The sequence below is a fragment of the Morus notabilis genome, unplaced genomic scaffold, assembly GCF_000414095.1.
Source record: "Morus notabilis unplaced genomic scaffold, ASM41409v2 Scaffold307, whole genome shotgun sequence".
NCBI classification, from domain to species: Eukaryota; Viridiplantae; Streptophyta; class Magnoliopsida; order Rosales; family Moraceae; genus Morus; species Morus notabilis.
In genome coordinates, this window is record NW_010361515.1 from 471,734 (window position 1) to 492,430 (window position 20,697).

At 34.3% G+C, this 20,697-nt stretch overlaps 1 protein-coding gene and 1 pseudogene across 1 annotated transcript; both read left to right on the top strand.

Moving 5' to 3' along the window:
* The first annotated feature begins 4,070 nt into the window (after positions 1-4,070).
* On the top strand, positions 4,071-7,333 carry LOC112091937 (annotated as a pseudogene).
* Positions 7,334-11,839: 4,506 nt separating this feature from the next.
* Positions 11,840-18,720, top strand: LOC21408896 (cysteine-rich receptor-like protein kinase 10). The gene is made up of 7 exons (XM_024166764.1): positions 11,840-12,718; positions 16,463-16,606; positions 16,726-16,847; positions 17,298-17,508; positions 17,692-17,929; positions 18,044-18,194; positions 18,303-18,720. The coding sequence occupies exons 1-7, from the start codon at positions 11,884-11,886 to the stop codon at positions 18,603-18,605; spliced, it is 2,004 nt and encodes a 667-aa protein (XP_024022532.1). The 5' UTR covers positions 11,840-11,883; the 3' UTR covers positions 18,606-18,720.
* Positions 18,721-20,697: the final 1,977 nt, after the last annotated feature.

The following is a 20,697-nucleotide window of genomic DNA, read 5'->3' on the forward strand; positions in this document are numbered from 1 at the left end:
AAAATCTCAATATCAAAAGAGAGTTTTTTAAGTCCCAAATTGAGATTTCATCGTGATTCAAGCACTATTAATAGCACGACGTGCTAATATACAATGTGTATATTGAAAAAATGAAAAAAAATAAAAAAAAATACATTGACTACCGATTTTTACAATTTTTGTTTTCTTTCTAATTTTCTGATATTTCTCAAAATTCTATATAAAGAAGATACACTATAACTTGACTAAAATCAATATTTTTACCAATATTTGATCATGATGTTTATCAAATTTTTCTCAAAATTTTATCATAACTTTTTACACTCGAGATATTTATGGATCATAAATATTCGATAAAACCTCTAGTTGTGGGAGATTGTTAAGTTACCTCCAAAATACACAGCATATTTCTCCGATTATTGGAGTCGCCTAATGGATGATTGCAAGACCTGTTAAGTTAACTTCTTGCTATTATCTTTCCACCACTCCAAAATATCAAAATCAAGGGTTAAAGGGTTCACATTCTCTTCAGCTAGATACCTCTCAAGGTCATTTTTCTCCATATTACCCCCTCGTTGCTTTAAGAATTGACTTAGCAACTCATTGACCGCTTGGACAGGTGGTTGTTTTGGAGTATTTTCAGCCATTTCTTTTTTTTTTTTTTTTTTTCATTATCTACCCCTTCACCACAAAAGGATGTCATTTTAGCCAGTGTTTCATCCACTTTGTTGCACAATTTAGAGGCTGTGGAAGCATCATAAATCATGCTAAAACAGTTCCAAAGATATGCCTTTTTATATCGAAGGTCAAGTACAACAATAATAAACAACATACAGTGAATATTTTCCTTATTGCCCAAATATTTTTCAAACTGCCTTCTCATCCCAAAAGCCATAGTTGACAACAAGCAATCACCACTTTCACATAACTCACTCAACCGTCTTTGAATGATACAAATCTCATGGAAAAAAGTGTTGGAAGTGACATGTTCTGATGTACTAAATTTCAAAGTGACTTCATAAAAAGTCTTAAGAAATTGAACAAAAACCTTAGCATTTGCCTAATCTTCCTTCATTGGTGGTCCCACTTTTCTCTTCCCACCCTCTTCTTCCAAAAAGTATCCTAAGTAGTTTTCATCCTCCTCTTCAAACCTATCAAAGGCCTTTTGGAACTTAATAGCAACATCTAGCATCGTGTATATTGAGATCCACCTAGTTGGGACATCTAAGATCAACATCCCCTTATATTCAACTTTCTTTTGCTCTACACAAACTTTAAACTTTTGTAACCTCACAGGAGAAGATTGACATACTTAATAGCATTTCAAATTGCTACTATTGAGCTATGCATTTCCTTTAGGCCTTCATTTCCAATGAGGTTGACGATGTGAGCAACACAACGCTGATGGAGAAATTCACCGTCCAAAACAGTGCCCTATTCCACCCATTCACCCTCCGTTTGAAAAAACTCAAGGCTGAATCATTGGCAGAAGCATTGTCTATTGTCACCATGAACACTTTCTCAAGGCCCCATCCATGCATAAATACTCAATCAACCTCCCAATGGTTTCTCCTTTTCCATTTGGCATGGTACAAAAGTTGATAATTCTCTTTTACAGCTTCCAATCAGAATCAATGTAGTGGGCAGTTAGACATATATAGTGTATGTTTTGTAAAGAAGTCCAACCATCAGTTGTAAAGGATACTTTCATACAATCATTGCGTAAAGCAGCTTTCAATTTAGCCTTTTCCTCACTAAACAATTGCAAAACATCTCTAGCAACTGTCATTCTTGAAGGAGGAATAAATTTGGGTTGCATTACTTGGCAAAAGTGCCTAAACCCCTTCCATTCTACACTCCTAAATGGCAGCTCATCCATGATCACCATCTTAACTAAAGCTTTCCTACAGGCTTCTTTACTATACCCTATTGTCAACAAACCACTCCCAATGGATTCATTTTGCATTGCTTTCTTAAATGAACCAACATGCTACTTGTCCCATGCATTCTAGAACTATAAGCATAGTCCTTCCCACAATAATTACACATTGCACTTTCATCACCTGGACTAGCCCTTTTCTTAATAGTAAAATGATCCCAAACCTCAGCTTTCCTAGCAGGCTTTCTTTTACCATTTGTCTCCTCATTTTCTAAATCAATCACATTTTTGTTTGGTGATCTAGGGGTTGGTGTTTTGAAAAAAACTTCAGGGTCAACCGATTGGTTTTTAGGAGTAAGGGATGGGGAAGGTGATGATACAGATCCAGAAGTTTGGGTGTTGTTGCTTGATGATGATAAGAACTTGTCCATCCTAAATAGAAAATATAACACCAGCCAAAGTCCAAACCGATCAACATGTTCACAAAACAGACAAATAAAAAATAAAAAATCACATTGACACATTCACTAATCACATAGCTAAAATCACATAGGTGAAATCACATAGCCACAATATAACACCAGGCAAAGTCCAAACCGATCAACACACGTTCACAAAACAGACATATTACAAATCAAAAATCACATTGACACATTCACGAATCACATAGCTGAAATCACATACATAGCCACAATATAACTGATCAACCAAAGTCCATTTGATTCAAGAGCAAACTCCTCACAATAAACATCAAAATCGAGTAGAAATCAGATTTCAGATTTCAAATTTACCTAAGAGCCAAGAGGAGAGGCGGAGACCGGAGAAAGCCAAGAGGAGAGGCGGAGACCGGAGAAAGCCGAGAGGAGAGGCGGAGACCGGAGAAAGCCGGGAGGAGAGGCGGAGACTGGAGAAAACTAAGAGGAGAGGCGAAGACCGGAGAACACCGAGAAGAGAGGCGGAGACCGAAGAAAGATGAGAGGAAAGGCGGAGACCGGAGAAAGCTGATATGAGAGGCGGAGACCGGAGACAGCTGAGAGGAGAGGCGGAGATCTGAGGAGAGGAGAGGAGAAGCGGAGACCGAGGAGAGGAGAGGCGGAGAGGAGAGGAGAGGAAAGGCGGAGAGAGTGAAGGAGGTATGGTCGTGCGTCGAAGAGGGGAAGGCTCAAGAGTGAAGGGCTGAAGGTGAAGGCTGTCGTCTAAAGAGTGAAACTGAAGACTCAGTCTAGGGCTAGAACTATAGAAAACAGTCTAGGGTTAGATATTACAAATAAGGCCCAACCCATTAAGGACTGTTCATGGGGTGTGCGGGTTGGGTTGGGGTGTGCGGGCCATTATAGGCTTAACCCACACCCCGTCTCAAAACTTCGGGTCAGGCATTGAATGGGTTGAAAAAAAATTAATACTAAAAATTTCATTTTTCAGATTGGGTTGGGATGGGCCTGCGGATTTATGAACATCTCTACTGTTAACAGAGGCTTCTACAATAATTAAAACAAAAAACAAAAAAGACCTATTAATAGAGTGCACAATGTGCAACCCACAGTTCTAATTGCGAAAGCCACCACCATAGGTCATGGCCAACGCTGGACCCGGCCCATATTTACATTCTTTTCTGTAATCATTTATAACGTTGTGAATAAATTTCAAGAATTTTAATTAGGTTTGGACTTCTAACCGACTGTCCCATTCTTGCCCTGCTTTTCCTCCTATGCGGAAAATTCCATTGCAAGTGTTTCTTTTGGATAACTGGACCAAGAAACTTCACAGCAGGCACTTGATCTACATTGACCGTCATCTATCTGCGCCAGCTGCCTGGGGGATTCTCTTTTATTATGGGGTCAAGAATATCATAATCCCGAACTTCTCACAACTAATTGATGCAGCAGCTCATCGTCGCTTCCTTTATTATATTTACTTATACTACTTGTCGTTTATTCTATCTTTTATTTTATTCGCTTATGTTAGCTGTCGTTTGGCCTTGCCATTTGCTATCTGTCTTGTCGTTTGCTTTGTAGCCTTATAAGGCAGGTTGTGTCGTTCAGATGAGAACCATTACCCTGATTATCAATACAATTTGCTCTGAGAGTTTCCTCAGCTCTTTGGTTTTGGTTGTGTCCCACTCAGGGAAACTTGGACGTTCGTCCTTTCTCTGTCCGATTTAGTCAGAAAACTGGTTTCTACTCAGCTCCTACGCCATAATCTTAAAAGAAAAATGTTTTCCATCAACACTCCCTCCCCAACGATTCTGTTAATTCCATCTTTGCTTATTACATCAATCGGGCTGATTAACGTTGGAGCCATTACTTACGAGCCTACGTATCTATACCATTTTTGCGAAAACAAGACCAATGTCACCTCGAACAGCGTCTATCTATCAAATCGCAACACCCTTTTCGCTTCGCTCTCAGCCTTCGCGTCCCACGAATTCCAGAAAACCACAACCATCGCTACCGGAGACCACTCTGCCGCCCTTTACGGGCAAGTTTTCTGCCGTGGAGACGTCAACGTCACTGATTGCCAGGACTGCATGAGCTTCGCCGTCAAGGACATCGAGGAGCGCTGCCCGGGGGTCAGCAGAAAGGCCTTGATATGGTACGACAAGTGCCAGCTGCAGTATTCCAACTACCCGTCCTTCTTCGGCCAAGTGGCTACAAGGCCCGGCGTATATCTTTTGAACACGGCGAACGTCACTGATAAAGACCGGTTTACCCGGCTGCTGAACAACACCATGAAAGAGGCGGTTGTGGAGGCTGCGAGAGGCGGGTCCGGGGAAAGGAAGTTCGCAACGAAAGATGCAGATGTCAACGGGTTCCAGAAGCTCTACAACCTGGTGCAGTGCACGCCGGACCTGTCTGGTGAGGCCTGTGGTACATGTCTAACGGAAGCCATAGGAAGACTTCCCGAGTGCTGCGATGGGAAGTTAGGGGGAAGAGTTCTGTTTCCCAGTTCTAATATTAGGTAGGAAGTCTACCCCTTCTACTCCGTTTCTGCAACGTCTGTGACACCTAGTGCGGCACCGCCCGCCATTCAGGTACCGCCAGGTCTCGTAGGGAGATCCAAAGGTACTTAGTTTTTTTTGTTTTTTTGTTTTTTGAAAAAAATTGTAGCAAATAACATATTTTTGAAACTAAATTAAGTAAATAACATATTTTAAAATTATTTAAAATAAATAGTAATTTACATGATAAAAGAATTATTTATCATATAAATAATTTATTTACAGTATGTAAAAAAATAACTTATGTGGTAAAGATTAGCCGTAAATGGGTAAATGAACCATTTACACGATGAATGATTCATTTATTATGTAAATTGCTATTTATTTAAATAGTTTTAAAATCTACTATTTACTTAATTGAGTTTCATAAATCTGCTATTTACTACGTTCTCCCGTTATATAATTCGAACAATTGTGCCCCCGTTTGGTTCACTAGATCAAATTTTCTTTATTTGAATAGAAAAATTTAAATTGTGTAGTTTAAATTGGAGTTTGAATTCGCGTTTAAATGTGCAATTATAATTTTAATCTGAACAGTGAATAAGATTGAAATTTGTATTTGGTTGGGGTGAAAAGCAATGAGAGATGGCATCTTTTTATTATTCAAAAATTGTTTGAACGGTTAAACTTAAGGAACTAAACTCTAAGCCCCTATTTGGTTCGCTGGTTCGAATTAAATTTATTGATTTGAACTTTTTTATTTGAATCAAAAAATTCAAACTGTATAATTTAAATTGTAATTTGAATGGGCGTTTGGATGTACATTGTGATCTAGTTGCCCATCATCTTGTCATGTGTTTTCGTTTCTTTCTTTTATGCATTTGTTTATCTGAGAGAGATTTTAATCTTGCTCTTTCGAGAACGATGTCATGTTATATGTTAATTCTAGCTAAACTGTAAGCAGGAAAGAAAAGAGTATCATCGGTGATCATTATTGTTGCCAGTGTAGTCCCCGTTCTTGTAACTGCATTGCTAGTTGCCACAGGTTACTACATTCGCATAAGAGCCAGAAAGAAGCACAATGCTCAAATTGAGCAAGACAATGGTGAAGAGAACTTCATAAACTAGTTTGTTATATATGGAATCATACGTGATTATTTTATCATTCTAATTATACGTTCTACAGGTGTGTGATTTTTCACAATAATTTTTTTTTTTTTTTTTTTTTTTTCATTTTGGTTTGAGTTGCAGCTGTGAATGACATAACAGTAGAGTCCTTGCAGTTCGATTTTAAAACTATCGAAGCCGCCATAAGCAAGTTTTCTGATGATAACGTGTTAGGAGAAGGTGGATTTGGTAAAGTTTACAAGGTACGTACATGGGCAAATGTCGTTCCCTTTTACATGTATGTGTATGTCAAGCCTAAAGAGAAATGAAGTGATTTTATAAGCTATATATTTTGATCAGGGGAAGCTTCAAGATGGACGAGAAATAGCTGTCAAGAGGTTATCCAAAAGCTCCGGACAAGGTGCAACCGAATTTAAGAATGAGGTTGTATTGGTAGCCAAGCTTCAACACATAAATCTTGTGAGGCTTTTGGGATTTTGCTTGGAAGGAGATGAAAAGATACTTGTCTATGAATACGTGCCCAACAAAAAGCCTTGATTATTTTCTATTCGGTTCGTGTGTCTAAACACACATTTTCTAGTTGAGGAGAAGATTGTTTCTACTAATAACCATTTTCTAATTGGACTGATGATGCATAGACTAATTATCCTTTCGAACGGAATGATGTGCGAGTGTGTGTAACAAGAGTACTATTTGTTTATTGCTATTAAGATATATGTTTCCTTTCAATGTGCAGATGCAGAAAAAAAAGGTCAGATGAAATGGTCAACAAGATGCAACATAATCAAAGGAATTGTTCGGGGAATTTTATATCTACATGAGGATTTCATGCTAAGGATTATACATCGTGATCTCAAAGCAAGCAACATCTTGTTAGATAAAAATAATTTTGACATGGTAAAAATGTTTGGAGAAAACGAACCTCAAGAAAACACTAAAAGAGTTGTTGGAACTTAATAAGTTTTGGTTTAACTCTCTATACAATACTTCAAAGAATAAATTTTGCGTTTACAAATACTTCATGATATGGTTCATATGCAAATTACAATTATTATTATTTTTGTAACCTAAGCACTTTTGGCAAAAGTTAACAACTTATATTGACATAGGAAATGCATAGAAACGAATGCTATGCACCATGCACACGATACTAATTTTGTTTACTTTTATTTATTATTTTTAATAATAACATGTTTATATTCTGCTTGTGATTAAAGTGGTCATTTTTTAATGAAGTTAGAATTTTTTTTTTATAATTATTTAAAATTCATTAATAATAGTTTTTAGTTTTTAGTTTTGGAGTGCTCTTGCTTGAGATTCTAAGTGGGAGAAAGAACACTAGCTTTCAAATAACAAATTGTGCGCTAAGCCTTGTAGCACATGTAAGGTCTAGTAGCTTAAACAATTAAATGGTCGTCACAAATTGGGTTTTCAATTAAACATTAATCAACCTCCTAATATATTTTATATATGGTACAGGCGTGGAAGTTATGGATCCATGTTTGAGATCAGATTGTCATCCAAACGAAGTTTTGAGATACATCTAAATTGGGTTATTGTGCGTTCAAGAAGACGCATTATTAGGGCCTCATCAGTTGTTCTAATGCTAAAAAGCGAAGTTCAGAGTCTTTCTCAACCTGAACGACATGCCTTTATTACTAGTCGATACACTAGCCACCAAGAAATAATAGCTGTTAATAGTTATTTTGTCAACAAGATTACAGTTTCTGATTTTCTCCCAAGATGAGCACCGAGACAAGAAATTATATTCTCATGACTACTCTTTTGCTTAGATTAAAACTAACGTTGGCACTTTGAAAAATATTTTTTTGTATTGAAAAATATTTTTTTGTATACAAAGCAGAGGGGAGGTAATTTTGTTTTCGTTTTTTTTTTTTTTTTTTTTTTTTTGATTTGTAAAATAAGGAATACTTTTTTCTCTTCCAACACTGTAAGGTGAAAATCTTCATTTGGCTAAAATATTGGGGATGTTTTTGTAATTATGACACTAAAAAATTAATAAACATTTTTGTAATGTTAGCCAACAAGTGCAAAAGAGAGGCTCTGATTTGTAAAACGAGGGCGTATTTTATCTTCCAAAATATAAGGTGAAACCCGCATTTCACAAAAAAAAAAAATAATAATTGGGGATATTAATGATTATGGCACTAAAAAATTGTTAAACATTACGGTTAAGGTTACCTCAGTTTACTCGCACCACGCTACTGAAAATACTTAATCACATATGGAGTTCGATTCTGTTCAACAAAATACTGTTTTCTTTGTAAAAAAGAAAATTACAAAAAAACCTAGGGTGTGTTCGGCAACCTAAAAAAAAGGCAACTCAATTTTCAACTTTATTCAAGTTCATATCCTTTTAAGTTTGAATTCGAGTTTGAGACTAAAACTCGAGTTCAAATTTTCCCTTCAACTCGAGTTCAGAAACTCGAACTCAAATTAATGAACAATAATTTTTCTATTCTTAAAAATGCTATAACTTTTTCATTTTAATACTGATTGAGATGATTTTTTTTCTATGCGTTGACAACGAAAAGACGAATAAAATCTCACTTATATACCCTATTGAAATTTTTCATCACCATTGAGTTTTTATTAAAATACTATCTAAATACAAATTCAAGTTTTGACTCATTCAAACACAAACTCAAAAAGATTCTTATCTTAAACTATAACTCAAATGTACACAACCAAACACAAACTCAAATTACAATTTCAATTCAAGTTATAACTCAAATTCAACTAAAAAACTACACTCAAGTCACATTCCAAAAGAACAAGCCCCTAGTCACTTATGTAGAGCGTGAAGTAATTTTGATTAAAAAAAGGGGTTTTAGCACAATTATCCTTTGAACTTATCGTGCTTTAGTAAATTGCCCCTCAAACTTTTAATTTTGATAATTAACCTTCCAAACTTGTAAAATTGTTGCATTGTACCCCATTTTACTAAATTTGCTCAAATTTTTTTATTAGATTTGAGGGATTAAAGGTTGAAAAATTGAAAGATTTGTGTTACATTTGAACTGGGATGTTGAAATTTTTGCGTTAAACATGCTTTTTCGACACAAATTCAACACAATCATCGTCAAAATAGAATATATTGCCGGGGGGGCAATTTGTCTAAATTAAAGATTGAGGGGGCAATTTGCTAAACTACAATAAATTTAAGGGCCAAATGTGTTAAAACCCAAAAAAAAAAAATCCAGGGTGAAGATGAGAACACCAAAACTCTTTTACCCCAATCTCTAAGAAAGATGCAAATAACATTTTTTGAAATATTTTTAAGTAAATAAGAGGTTTTATAGTATTTGAAGTAAATAATTTATTTACTGGTTAATAATTTATTTTTTTTAAAGCGATAAATAATTTTTTACTGAGGATAAAAATTCGTAAGTGTGCTATTTATTTCAAAATATTTTAAAACATTCTATTTTCTTCAACAAGTTTTTAAAAAAATTATTAGCTCTAATTTCTGAAAATACGAACCACAAATTATCTTTAATTCCCAAAAACCTCATTAACCATAATTGGGCGAAAAAAAGAAAAGAAAAGAAAAGGAAAAGGTGGACTAAAAATGAAGAAAAAATAACACTGGTAAATGATTGATGACAAATGGCTTTTTATGATTAGAAGGACAAAGATCGGGACAATATTTAATTTTTAAAATATGTTCTATAGCCTCATGGAGTTATATTCCCGCCTTCTTACAAATGAAGAATTATTCAGTAAACCGAGTATACCACATCATTATATTTGCGTGGTACACCCGTCTAATAAAAAGTTAACACGTGTGTGTTTTTTCTATGTCATTGTTATGTAATTAAGTTTCTCTTTTTTAGTGTGTTTTACCTTTATTATTTAGTTGAAATCCTCATAAGTACTCTATCTATAATTTTTAAATTAATTAACTTTGATTAACACTATTTTTAGTCCTTTATGAAATTATTTTACACATTTAGATTAGTTAGAAAATTTAAACAATTACTAGTGCTGTGAATTCTCCCGTCATTAACATTTTTTATACATGGCAGGTCAAACTAGTTTTCTAGTAAGAAAAGTTCAAGAAAATAATGTCTTTGTGTATTGATTATATTTGGGTTAATCGCATCAAGAAAAAAATAATTCTGAAACATTTACAATTGGTTATTTATATGTATATACACATATGTACATATATATTATCAGTAAGGCATTTCATTATTTATTATTTGCACTCCTACAAAATTTTTTGTATATAATGTGGTAAAAAGAATGTCAATTACAAAAAGAAAACGGCTTCATGAAAGAGAATAATATTAATGGGAGATTATATAGTGGAGAACTTGTTCGTAATATGTTTTTACCATGCCGTATTATATAAAATCTAATTATTAGTAAGCTCAAAAAATGTGATCGTTTAACAAAAAAAAAAAAAAAAATCTATAACAGGTAAATTTTGTAAAGTAAATTAATATTAAGAAATTTGATTAGTAAAAAAAAAGGAGAGATTTAAGTGTAGTATTTAAGGTGGTCTTGATTAAACAATAAATATAAAGCACAGGAGGAAATAGAAACTTAATTATATAAAAAAAATGCGTCTATTGATACTCTATTTTTTACTTTCACACACATTTTAAAACCACCTCCTATTCTACTTGTTACACCTCTCTTAAAATTTCAAAAAACTCTTACAATTAAATAACTCCTAATTCTACTTTTTATAGACACATTCTTAAATCATCCCTCATTCTACTTATTACGCCTCTTAAAATTTAAAAAAAAAAAGTATTTTCTTCTTTTTTTTATATCCTCCCATCAATTAAACTTATCATTTTCTTTCTTTTTTTTTTCATATATATGAAATTGAAGTGTTTTTTTTTTTTTTTGGGAAGAGAATATGATTTATAAAAGCATTAACAATCCCCAACGACAAAATTGAAGCATTGAAGCATAATGTTATACAATTACATGGAGTCTTCTGCACTTTCTCGTATTATCGTCCCTATTAAAATAAAAAACTACTGAATATGCCGACTAGAGTAGGAGTCGTCTGTAACCACAAAAAAAAAAAAAAGAAAAAAAAAAAGAACTTTCCAATTTCCACATTCAACCACAGTGAGTCCATGCCGGCGGCTCTTTCACGAATCTTTCTCTTCAAATTTTTTCACGAATCATGAATATTTTAGAACTAATTATATAATTAACCATCAAAAATTGAATTGAGAAAATAAGAGCTTTTAAGAAAAAATTTAAACCACGTACCTTTTTGTGGGGAAGTTCTTTCACGTTGGAATTCATCCCTATTCTTCTGAAAAATTAAGGTACAGTAAATTTGAGATGACAATATATTTTTTTAATGATGAGGTGTGTAATGGTATTTTTAAAAAATATTATTGTCCTTAAAAGTAATTGTATTAATGGGTATTCGTTTAGTTCATAGATTAAAATCATTTTCGATTTACGTGTATTTTTTTTTTAGAAAAAATACTGTAACGAATCATGAACCATGATTTGAATCGGGAACAACTCTCAAGTCACATTAAAAGGAGTGTGTGAAAAGTAAAAAAAAAAAGTGTCCGCACCTTACATAAAATGACAAAAGACTTTTTATTAAATGAGCGTACCATGTAAGTATAATGACATAATACACTTAGTTTTCTGAATAATTCATCTTTATAAAGAGTGAGCCTTGTCTGTGGGACTCAATTGAGACCGGTAGGTAGGGCCTATCCTTTGTGGGAGGGTGGTAATCTAATCCTATAGGAACAAATAGGATTGTTCTTAATTTTTAGATAATGATCATGTCACCTTTGTAGGGTCTTTAGGACGAGGTCCGCACAACTTAGTAGTTGAATCCGTCAAAATAAAAAATTATATCGTAGTCAGCTAAACTTCAAACAATAATATATTGTCACGAGTAAAGAGAGGAGCCATATCCAATGAGTCGAAAAAAGAACTGAAGATGAAAATGTTCTCCTTCAAATTTTTTTCAGCATTTATGAAAATAATCCTTGTTGTGATTACGATCAGCTTAGTAACCATCGACACTATTGCCAGTGAAGCAGCCGCACTGCCAACTTATCTCTCTCACGCCTGTGAAAACTCCACAACTTTCACTTCTAACAGTACCTATGCATACAACCTCAACGTCCTCCTCTATAAACTTGACGCCTGCGCCTCCAACGACAGTGACTTCAGCTATGTACCCGACACGAGCAAACCTTCCGACCCTGTTTTCGGCCTATTTCTCTGCCGTGGAGACGTCACCAGCCTCATCTGTCAAGATTGCGTCGTCAACGCTTACATAGAGATACAAAGACTGTGCCCGGTCGAGAAAGACGCCGTAATCTGGTACGAGGAGTGCTTATTGCGCTATTCCGACCAGCCCATCTATGCAATCTCTGAGACAAACCCAGTGAAGTCCATTCTCGGCTCCAGAACTGCTAGTACTAATAATGTTATGGATGACAATCAGTTGCTATTGCTGGACAACATGGTTAACACGCTAGCCGTTAAAGCGGCGAATATTTCTGATGAGCAGACCAAGAAGTTTGCTACCGGTGAGCAGAATTTCACCGGCTCCGAGACTGTGTACGGATTAGCGCAGTGTACTCCGGACTTGTCGGTAGCAGGTTGTAGTACGTGTTTACGGTCAGCCATAAAGGAGATTCAGACATGCTGCAACGGGCAACGGAGCGCAAGGATTCTTCTGCCAAGCTGTTTTATCATGTATGATTTATACATGTTTTTCAACGATACAGCATTGGAGACTCCTACTCCTCCACCTCCTCCACCAGGTACCACGAATTCGATTAGTATTAATCCTTATCACGAAATTACTACAGCACTTTTATCACTCTTGAACGACCTAAATTGGATTTTTAAGTACCATGCACGTTTAACTTGTAGAATTAGAGTATCCTAAGCAATTACTCCTAAGCTAATGATTATTGGATCAAACGCCGTGATATAAAAGGTGAGATAAGGCCTGAGTTTGGAAGAGCGCGAGTTTGATATTCTTGCATTCTTTTTTTTCCCCCTTAACGAAATTAAACTTTCCGCTGTCTATTGAAGACAACTAATTTGCCTGAAATTTTGATTCTCTATTTGAATGTTCCTATGAAATGAATGAAACGAAAGAGATATACAGTCGGCCAAAAAGCAAATTTGACTTTTGTTAATTTATGATAGAGCTTCGAAACTTAGGACTTGTTCTTTTGATGTTTTTGAGTTAGGTAACTTGAGTGTAAATTTTGAGTTGAGTTTGAGTTATAACTTGAGTTGAAGTTGTAACTTGAGTTTGTGTTTGGTTGTGTACATTTGAGTTATGGTTTGAGATAAGAATCTTTTTTGAGTTTGTGTTTAAGTAAGCCAAAACTTAAATTTATTTTTAGATAGTATTTTAATAAAAACTCAAAGCTGATGAAAAATTTTAATAGGGTATATGGGTCCAGTTTTTTTCGTCTTTTCATTGTCAACGTATAGAAAAAAAAATCATCTCAATCAAAATTAAAACGAAAAAATTATAGCATTTTTAAGAATAGAAAAAATACTGTTCATTAACTTGAGTTTGAGTTTCTGAACTCGAGTTGAAGGGGAAACTTGAACTCGAGTTTTAGTTCTAAACTCGAGTTCAAACTTAAAAGAACATGAACTCAAATAAAATTGTAACTCGAGTTACATTTTTTTTGAGTTTTTCACTCAAAAATTAACTCCCCGAACTGCCCCAACTGCATGCTTATGACTCTTCCCAGTCTGACTAGATGACTTTTCCAACTGCTTAATCTACAGAAGGGCTGAGATGATCTTTCCTCTTCCTTTCCTTACGTTTCTGCAACTATAGAGTCCCGTTCATTCAGAACACTTGAAATTTCTATCAACATATTGTTATTGACTTTGATATCGCTTGCTAGTAATTTCTCCTTTCTTGTCTAGTCTTTGTCACATATGCATACAAAATGTACGTCCAAGGGCTCAAAAATTATTAGGGGGTTATTCTTTTGCAACGAAACTCATAAAAAATTTAAACTCGAATTATAACTTTATTTAAGTTTATTTTTTTTTGTAAAATTTGAATTTGAACTCGAGTTTGGGGCTAAACTCGAATTCAAGTTTCCATTTCAACACGAGTTCATAAACTCAAACTCAAGTTAATCAACAATATTTTTTTTATTCTTAAAAATGCCATAACTTTTTCGTTTTAATTCTTATTGAGATTATTTTTTTTCTATGCATTCACAATGAAAAGATGAATAAAACCCCACTCATATACCCTATTAAAATTTTTCATCACTATTGAGTTTTTATTAAAATACTATCTAAATACAAATTTAAGTTTTGACCCACCCAAACACAAACTAAAAAAGATTCTCAATTCAAATCATAACTCAAATATGCACATCCAAACACAAATTCAAGTTACAACTTCAATTCAAGTTATAACTCAAACTCAACTCAAAATCATCACTCAAGTCACTCTAACTCAAAAATGTAAAAGAACAACCCCTAGGTGTTACTCAATTTAACACAATGAGATCCAATTACGAGATTTTTTTTCCCTTTATTAATGATAGGAAGTTCCTAGTGGGGTTTCCCCCTATTTTATGTCTGAGCTTGTTGATGAACTGAAATTTGTCATTTTTAATGAAATCCCTTTTTCAGATAAAAGGGAAAAATAGAAATAAATTAATTGAATATGCAGAGTATCATCTTTCTTTCTTGCTTTCTTTCTTTCTTTCTTTCTTTCTTGGGATATTTAGGATTTTATATCCTGCATTTTGAGTTTACAAGAAAAAGTAACCTTGTATTTTGGATGCTTTAGAAACTACACCTATTACCACCAAATTTCAAATCTTCAAATTTGTATCTTTTCTCAGTCAATAGGTGATTTTGACTACATGGATGAGTTTGACTTTTTAATTAATTTATAGATAACACATAATAAAACTGTTATAAGGTCTGTTTTTATACATGTATTATAAGGAGTGTTATAATATTTTTTGTAACACTGGTCATTAATAGAAATTTCTGGATTCAACAACAAATAACTAAACGTGCAAAAAAATAATGCAGAAACATAAACAACATCAGGAATTTGTATCAAAGTTTGGTGCGCACACCCACATTCACGGGGCCGCGCTCAGGCAGTGAACAATCTACTAAAATCAAAAGATTACAAAACACCAAACGGTCTTACACACTCAAAGACTCCCTCCTTGACAATATTGCCATTGTGTAAAATCTTCTTAGAGACATTGTCCAGCGAGCCCCACTCATCTTTGAAAGCTTTCTCCCTAAAATAATACATCTTCCTCCTGAAGAACAAACTTTTAGCTATCGCCTCTTAAAAGCACCTAACACAGACTTTTTCTGCAGATTGTTTCTCTCAAAACTCATACACGTTCATAGCAGATTTTCAGAATAATGCACACCACAAAAAGAGGTCCACAGCTCAATTTTTCTCCCCACCATAACTACCCTCAAAAAAGCAAATTCTCCCAAGGATTCTTTCCATACACAGAGCCAATCAATTAACCAACAAATTCAACCATATCAGCTAAAATCACACGGCAATCAACTATCTGAAAATGCCTTCCCAAAAGCTACTTACCTTCTATAGAAGAAATCATTCCAAATCTGGTACAAATAACTAAAAATAGAATTTTCATAGCTGTCCAGAACACCAATAACAATTGTACCTGTTTTTTGAATTTATACAACCTTTTGCCAACTAACAAACGACCTAATAGAAACCATAATTGAAAATTTTCCATTTGCATATTAGCTTGAAAATACAAATTTTATGATTTTTTATTTGTTTACTAAACAATGGGCATGATTCATTTTTGGATGCAAGACCATCTATAAGCTACAATGGTTGAAATTGTAAATTTAAGGGTCAAAATAAACCGTTATCCAGAGAAGGTACAAAATTGATACAAAATTAAAATTCAAACAGTACAATCTTGTGAACATTTAAAACATAAAGCAATTTTTTTTTCCATATAAATTAAAAGTGCAGGGTATAAAATAGAAAACAACTTTTTTTCCCTGGGCAAGGATCGGCACAGAGAAGTCGCTATATAGCCTATGTCTTAACAAATTATATTTCGAGCCTGAAATTTAATGTCCACTATAGTTACAACTGCTATATGCTACCCTCACATCACATCCTCGTATTGCTAAAAAATTACTTGCATTTAATCAACTAAAAAATGTGTTAAGTAAAAAGGCTAATTGTCTGAAATTGTGGGCTAGTCTAACTCTTAATTCTTTGAACTTTACAGTAGATTCCTCTGTTTAAACTTGGAATAATTCTAGCTGATATTTGAATTTTCAGCAGTGTGTAAAGATCAATGTCCGCATTTGACCACGTTACCATGATGTTTGAAGACACTAACTATGCCTTTCAAGTGTGATATGTTCTAAAATTTTCATTTTTGTAATGTTGTTTCTTTTTCCTTTCTTTTGAATAAAAAACTAGAATCGCCTTTTCCGTATCATATGAAGCATATATAAATTCTAGCTATTTCTGTACGCAGGAAAGAAAAAAATTTCGTCAGTAGCCATTGTTGCTATTGTGGTTCCACTTGGTGTTACTGCCTTGGTTGTTGTTACCGCGGGTGGCTATTTCATTCGCAGAAGAGCAAGAAAAAAATATAATGCTCTAATTACTCAAGAAACTGGTAAAATTCTTAAAAGAAAAATAGTTTGTAATGAAACCAAATTTTCTTTCGTCATTTTAATATGTTGATCGGTATGTGGAATCTTTTCCCAAATCTCGTTTTTTCGGCTTGAATTGCAGCTGCCAATGATATCACTATGAAAGACTCCTTGCAGTTTGATTTTAAAAGTATCGAAACTGCCACAACCAAGTTTTCTGATTATAACATGTTAGGTAAAGGCGGATTTGGTGAAGTTTATAAGGTACATATCATAAGATGTTGCTTTCATTCACACACACACAGAGCAAAATGGGCTATTGGCACTGTTAATTCATGTGTTTATTACATAATATATAACTTGAAAATTTATAGAAATAGTAATATTATGTGCAAAATGTCCTCTTCACTACTGTTACAACTCATCATTGAATAATGTTATAACATTTTGTAATTAATTTAACTATTTAAGTAAAATTTTCAACTATATTCGGTAGCTTTGTGAATTATCTATATTATATTTCAGAAATCCGTTCTCAAAATTTAGTGGTACAGAGACCAAAACTATTCAAAATAAAAATTTAGGAAGTAGCCTGCTAAAATCAAAAATTCAAAAACCAAAATATCACGATATTCAAAGTTGAAGGACCAATAGTGTCAATAATCAAAATTAAGCTAATTAAGTAATTATGATTATATATGTATACATTTTTAGGGAACGCTTCCAAATGGACGAGAAATAGCTGTCAAAAGGTTATCCAAGAGCTCTGGACAAGGTGCATTGGAGTTTAAGAATGAGGTTGTGTTAGTAGCAAAGCTTCAACACAGAAATCTCGTAAGGCTTTTGGGATTTTGCTTGGATGGAGATGAAAGGATACTTGTCTATGAATACGTGCCCAACAAAAGCCGTGATTATTTTTTGTTCGGTTTGTGCATATCTAAACACGTCTTTGATTAAATGAGGAGAAGAACAATGTTCGATCTTCCAATCGCATGATATTGCTACATATCTTTTTAATGGAGAATGAAATAGATATGTATGCAATAAACCTATGCTCTTTGTTGTTATATCATGCTTCTTACATATGTTCTCTCTGCCTGATATGCAGATCCAAAAAAACAAGGTCAATTGAATTGGTCGGCAAGATGCAACATAATTGAAGGAATTGCTCGAGGAATTCTATATTTGCATGAGGATTCTCGGCTAAAAATCATACACCGTGATCTCAAAGCAAGCAATATCTTGCTAGATAAGAGAATGAATCCGAAAGTATCAGATTTCGGCATGGCCAAGATGTTTGGAGTAGACCAAACTCAAGGAAACACTAGAAGAATTGTTGGAACTTAGTAAGTTTTGAACTTTCAAACTGCTTATAATAATGTGCTTCAAAATAGTTTCAATTCTTATCTAATATGTATCTATGTCTTATCATCTTTTGTGTTTTTCTTATGCGAGAAAAGTGGTTACATGGCCCCAGAATATGCTATGGAAGGATTGTATTCCATAAAGTCTGATGTTTTTAGTTTTGGAGTGCTCTTGCTTGAGATTCTAAGTGGGAGGAGGAACACTAGCTTTCACATAACAGATTGTGCGCTTAGCCTGGTAGCATATGTAAGATTTAGTGGCTTAAACAAATATGGACGTCACAAATTGGTTTTTCAATTAAATAGTAATCAATCTCATTATATATTTTATATATGGTGCCTGATCATCATACAGGCATGGCAATTATGGAATGAAGGGAAAGCATTGGACTTAGTGGATCCATGTTTGGGAGACTCATGTCATCCAAACGAAGTTTTGAGATGCATCCAAATTGGGTTATTGTGCGTTCAAGAAGACGCATTATTAAGGCCTACCATGTCATCAGTTGTTCTAATGCTAAAAAGCGAAACTCAGAGTCTTTCTCAACCTGAACGACCTGCCTTTATTACTAGTCGATACACCAGCCACCAAGAAATAATCGTTGTTAATAGTTGTTCTGTCAATGAGATTACAGTTTCTGATTTTCTACCCAGATGATGAGCGAGACAAGAAATTGTAGAATCATAAAACTAATGTATTGTATAATTTCCTTCAACTCAATCGTAGTTGCTTGGATTCTCGCTGCACTTTCTGTAACACCCTAAAAAATTATACGGGATTAATTAAGGTAATTAAGATTTATTAGTATGCCTAATCTGATTTAAAATATTAATTATTGTTTATTAAATGTTTCTGACGTGTAAATTTAAATAATTCTAAGGAATTTAATTACTTTCAGTATTTACATTTTTCCCCAGAAGTGTGTGTAGACACATTTTCTGGACTATCATTTAAAATATTTGGACACCTATTTTTCTTTTTCTTTTTCTTTTTCTTTTCCTTTCTTTCCTTTCCTTCCCATGCAGCCCTCTCTTCTCTCTTCCTTGCCGTTCTCACTCTCTCTCGTTCTCTCACTCTCTCCCCCGTTCAAATCTTCACCAAATCAACCAGATCTTGAACCAAGAAATGATTTAAAGAAGTTTTCAACGTCAAAAGAAGGATTTGATGTAAGATTTCTGAAAAAACCCTCTCTTGAATCTCAGATTTTGTATATTAGAAAATCTATTTTGGTTCAAAATGGATTTTAATGGATTTTGAGTAAAATCACGGTGGAAATTAAGGATTTTTGATTCTTTGGACTTGATTAGTCATTTGGAACATGGATCGGGTGATTTCCCCTTGAAATATTTCAGATTGGAACTCAAAATTGCAGGTTTTGTGCTGATTTTCTTTGGATCGGCCATGTTGGCCATCCTGCCCTGATTCCACCGGTCGACCTATGCGGTCAACTGGTTTGCACTCCATCAGGTCGACCTGTTTGGTCGTCCGAAGTGCACACCACCAGTCGACCAGTGGTGTTACACTACCCTATCACCGATCGACTGATGTACACGGGGTTTGACCCTATTTTGTTGAAAAACCATGTTTTGACCTCAATTTTTGAGGAGAACCCAAATTAGCTTCATTTGGGGACCTATAGTGAGTGGATTAGCTTCTTTAATCCATATTTTTTGATTGAAAACCCTTAGAATGATGATTTGAAACATGAAATGGTTTATGAAACCGGTAAATGAATTATGGCACACTAAAAGGAAATCAAAGGATATAATTGAGATTAAAATTGCTTTAGGAATGAGAATCATATCCTAAAGTGTTGTTTTGTATCAGTGCTAGCTGAGGACTCGGATTGAGGGGCTTGAGGAAGCGAAAGTTAGAATAGAGTAACGTTAGCCACAGGTTTGATATTTGTGAGGTAGGATTCCTTACCCTTTCTTTGTTAACATGATTTTTATATTGGCCTTGCAAATGTTTTAAAGAAAGGGCATGTTTACGAAAGAAAAGCATGTTTAAAAATAATAGCTTGATTTTAGCTATTGAAATTATAATGAACTGATTCATAAAGTTTAATGAATGATTTCTTAAGACAAGAGATCTTGCGAATCGGTAAACCGGCTGATGGCCTAGATAGAATGTGGAGACTGCATCCCTAGGGGCAGAACCCGAAACCCGGCCCGGGGGTGATAGGCTTGTACACGTGGTTGTGTAAGTAATTTATCATAGTATAAATTACATGCTGATGCCTGTAATGTGAAGATTTTCAGATATATTTCCTTTAAGAAAAAGGATATGAGGTTCTGGCTGTTGTGTTGGAACTGAATGTCTTATTTATTCATTTATTTATTTATTTACTTGCTTACTCATTTATTTATTTGTTTATAAAGTTATTTCAAAATATATCATACTGGGCCTTTCGCTCACGTTTTATTATTTTATAAATATTAACTCCTCTCAGGCGACTCTAGGAGCAGTGCGGAATAGGTGAGTAGTTGCTACCGTCCGGTTAAGTGAGGATTGTGTTCATCCTCCTGGCATACAAATATAAGAAGTGTAACTTCTGTAAACTTTGATCTTTAGATTTCTAGACTGTGGTTGATGGCTGTAATGTTATTTACATGTTCATGTATGTACAATGCTGCATATCCTGCAGGTGAAGCCCTGAGTGATGTTGAGGTTCAAGTTTAGACCTCTTCCTTTTAATGTATTTTCAAGGAAACGGAGGCTTGTTTAGGAATTTCCTTAATACTTTACT

What these genes read in the sequence shown, in the direction of transcription:
- LOC21408896 (XM_024166764.1), top strand. Translation starts at nt 11,884, where the DNA reads ATGAAAATGTTCTCCTTCAAATTTTTTTCAGCATTTATGAAAATAATC. An exon ending in TCTAATTACTCAAGAAACTG is followed by an intron (nt 16,607 to 16,725) that starts GTAAAATTCTTA and finishes CTTGAATTGCAG; the next exon opens with CTGCCAATGATATCACTATG. An exon ending in CCGTGATTATTTTTTGTTCG is followed by an intron (nt 17,509 to 17,691) that starts GTTTGTGCATAT and finishes CCTGATATGCAG; the next exon opens with ATCCAAAAAAACAAGGTCAA.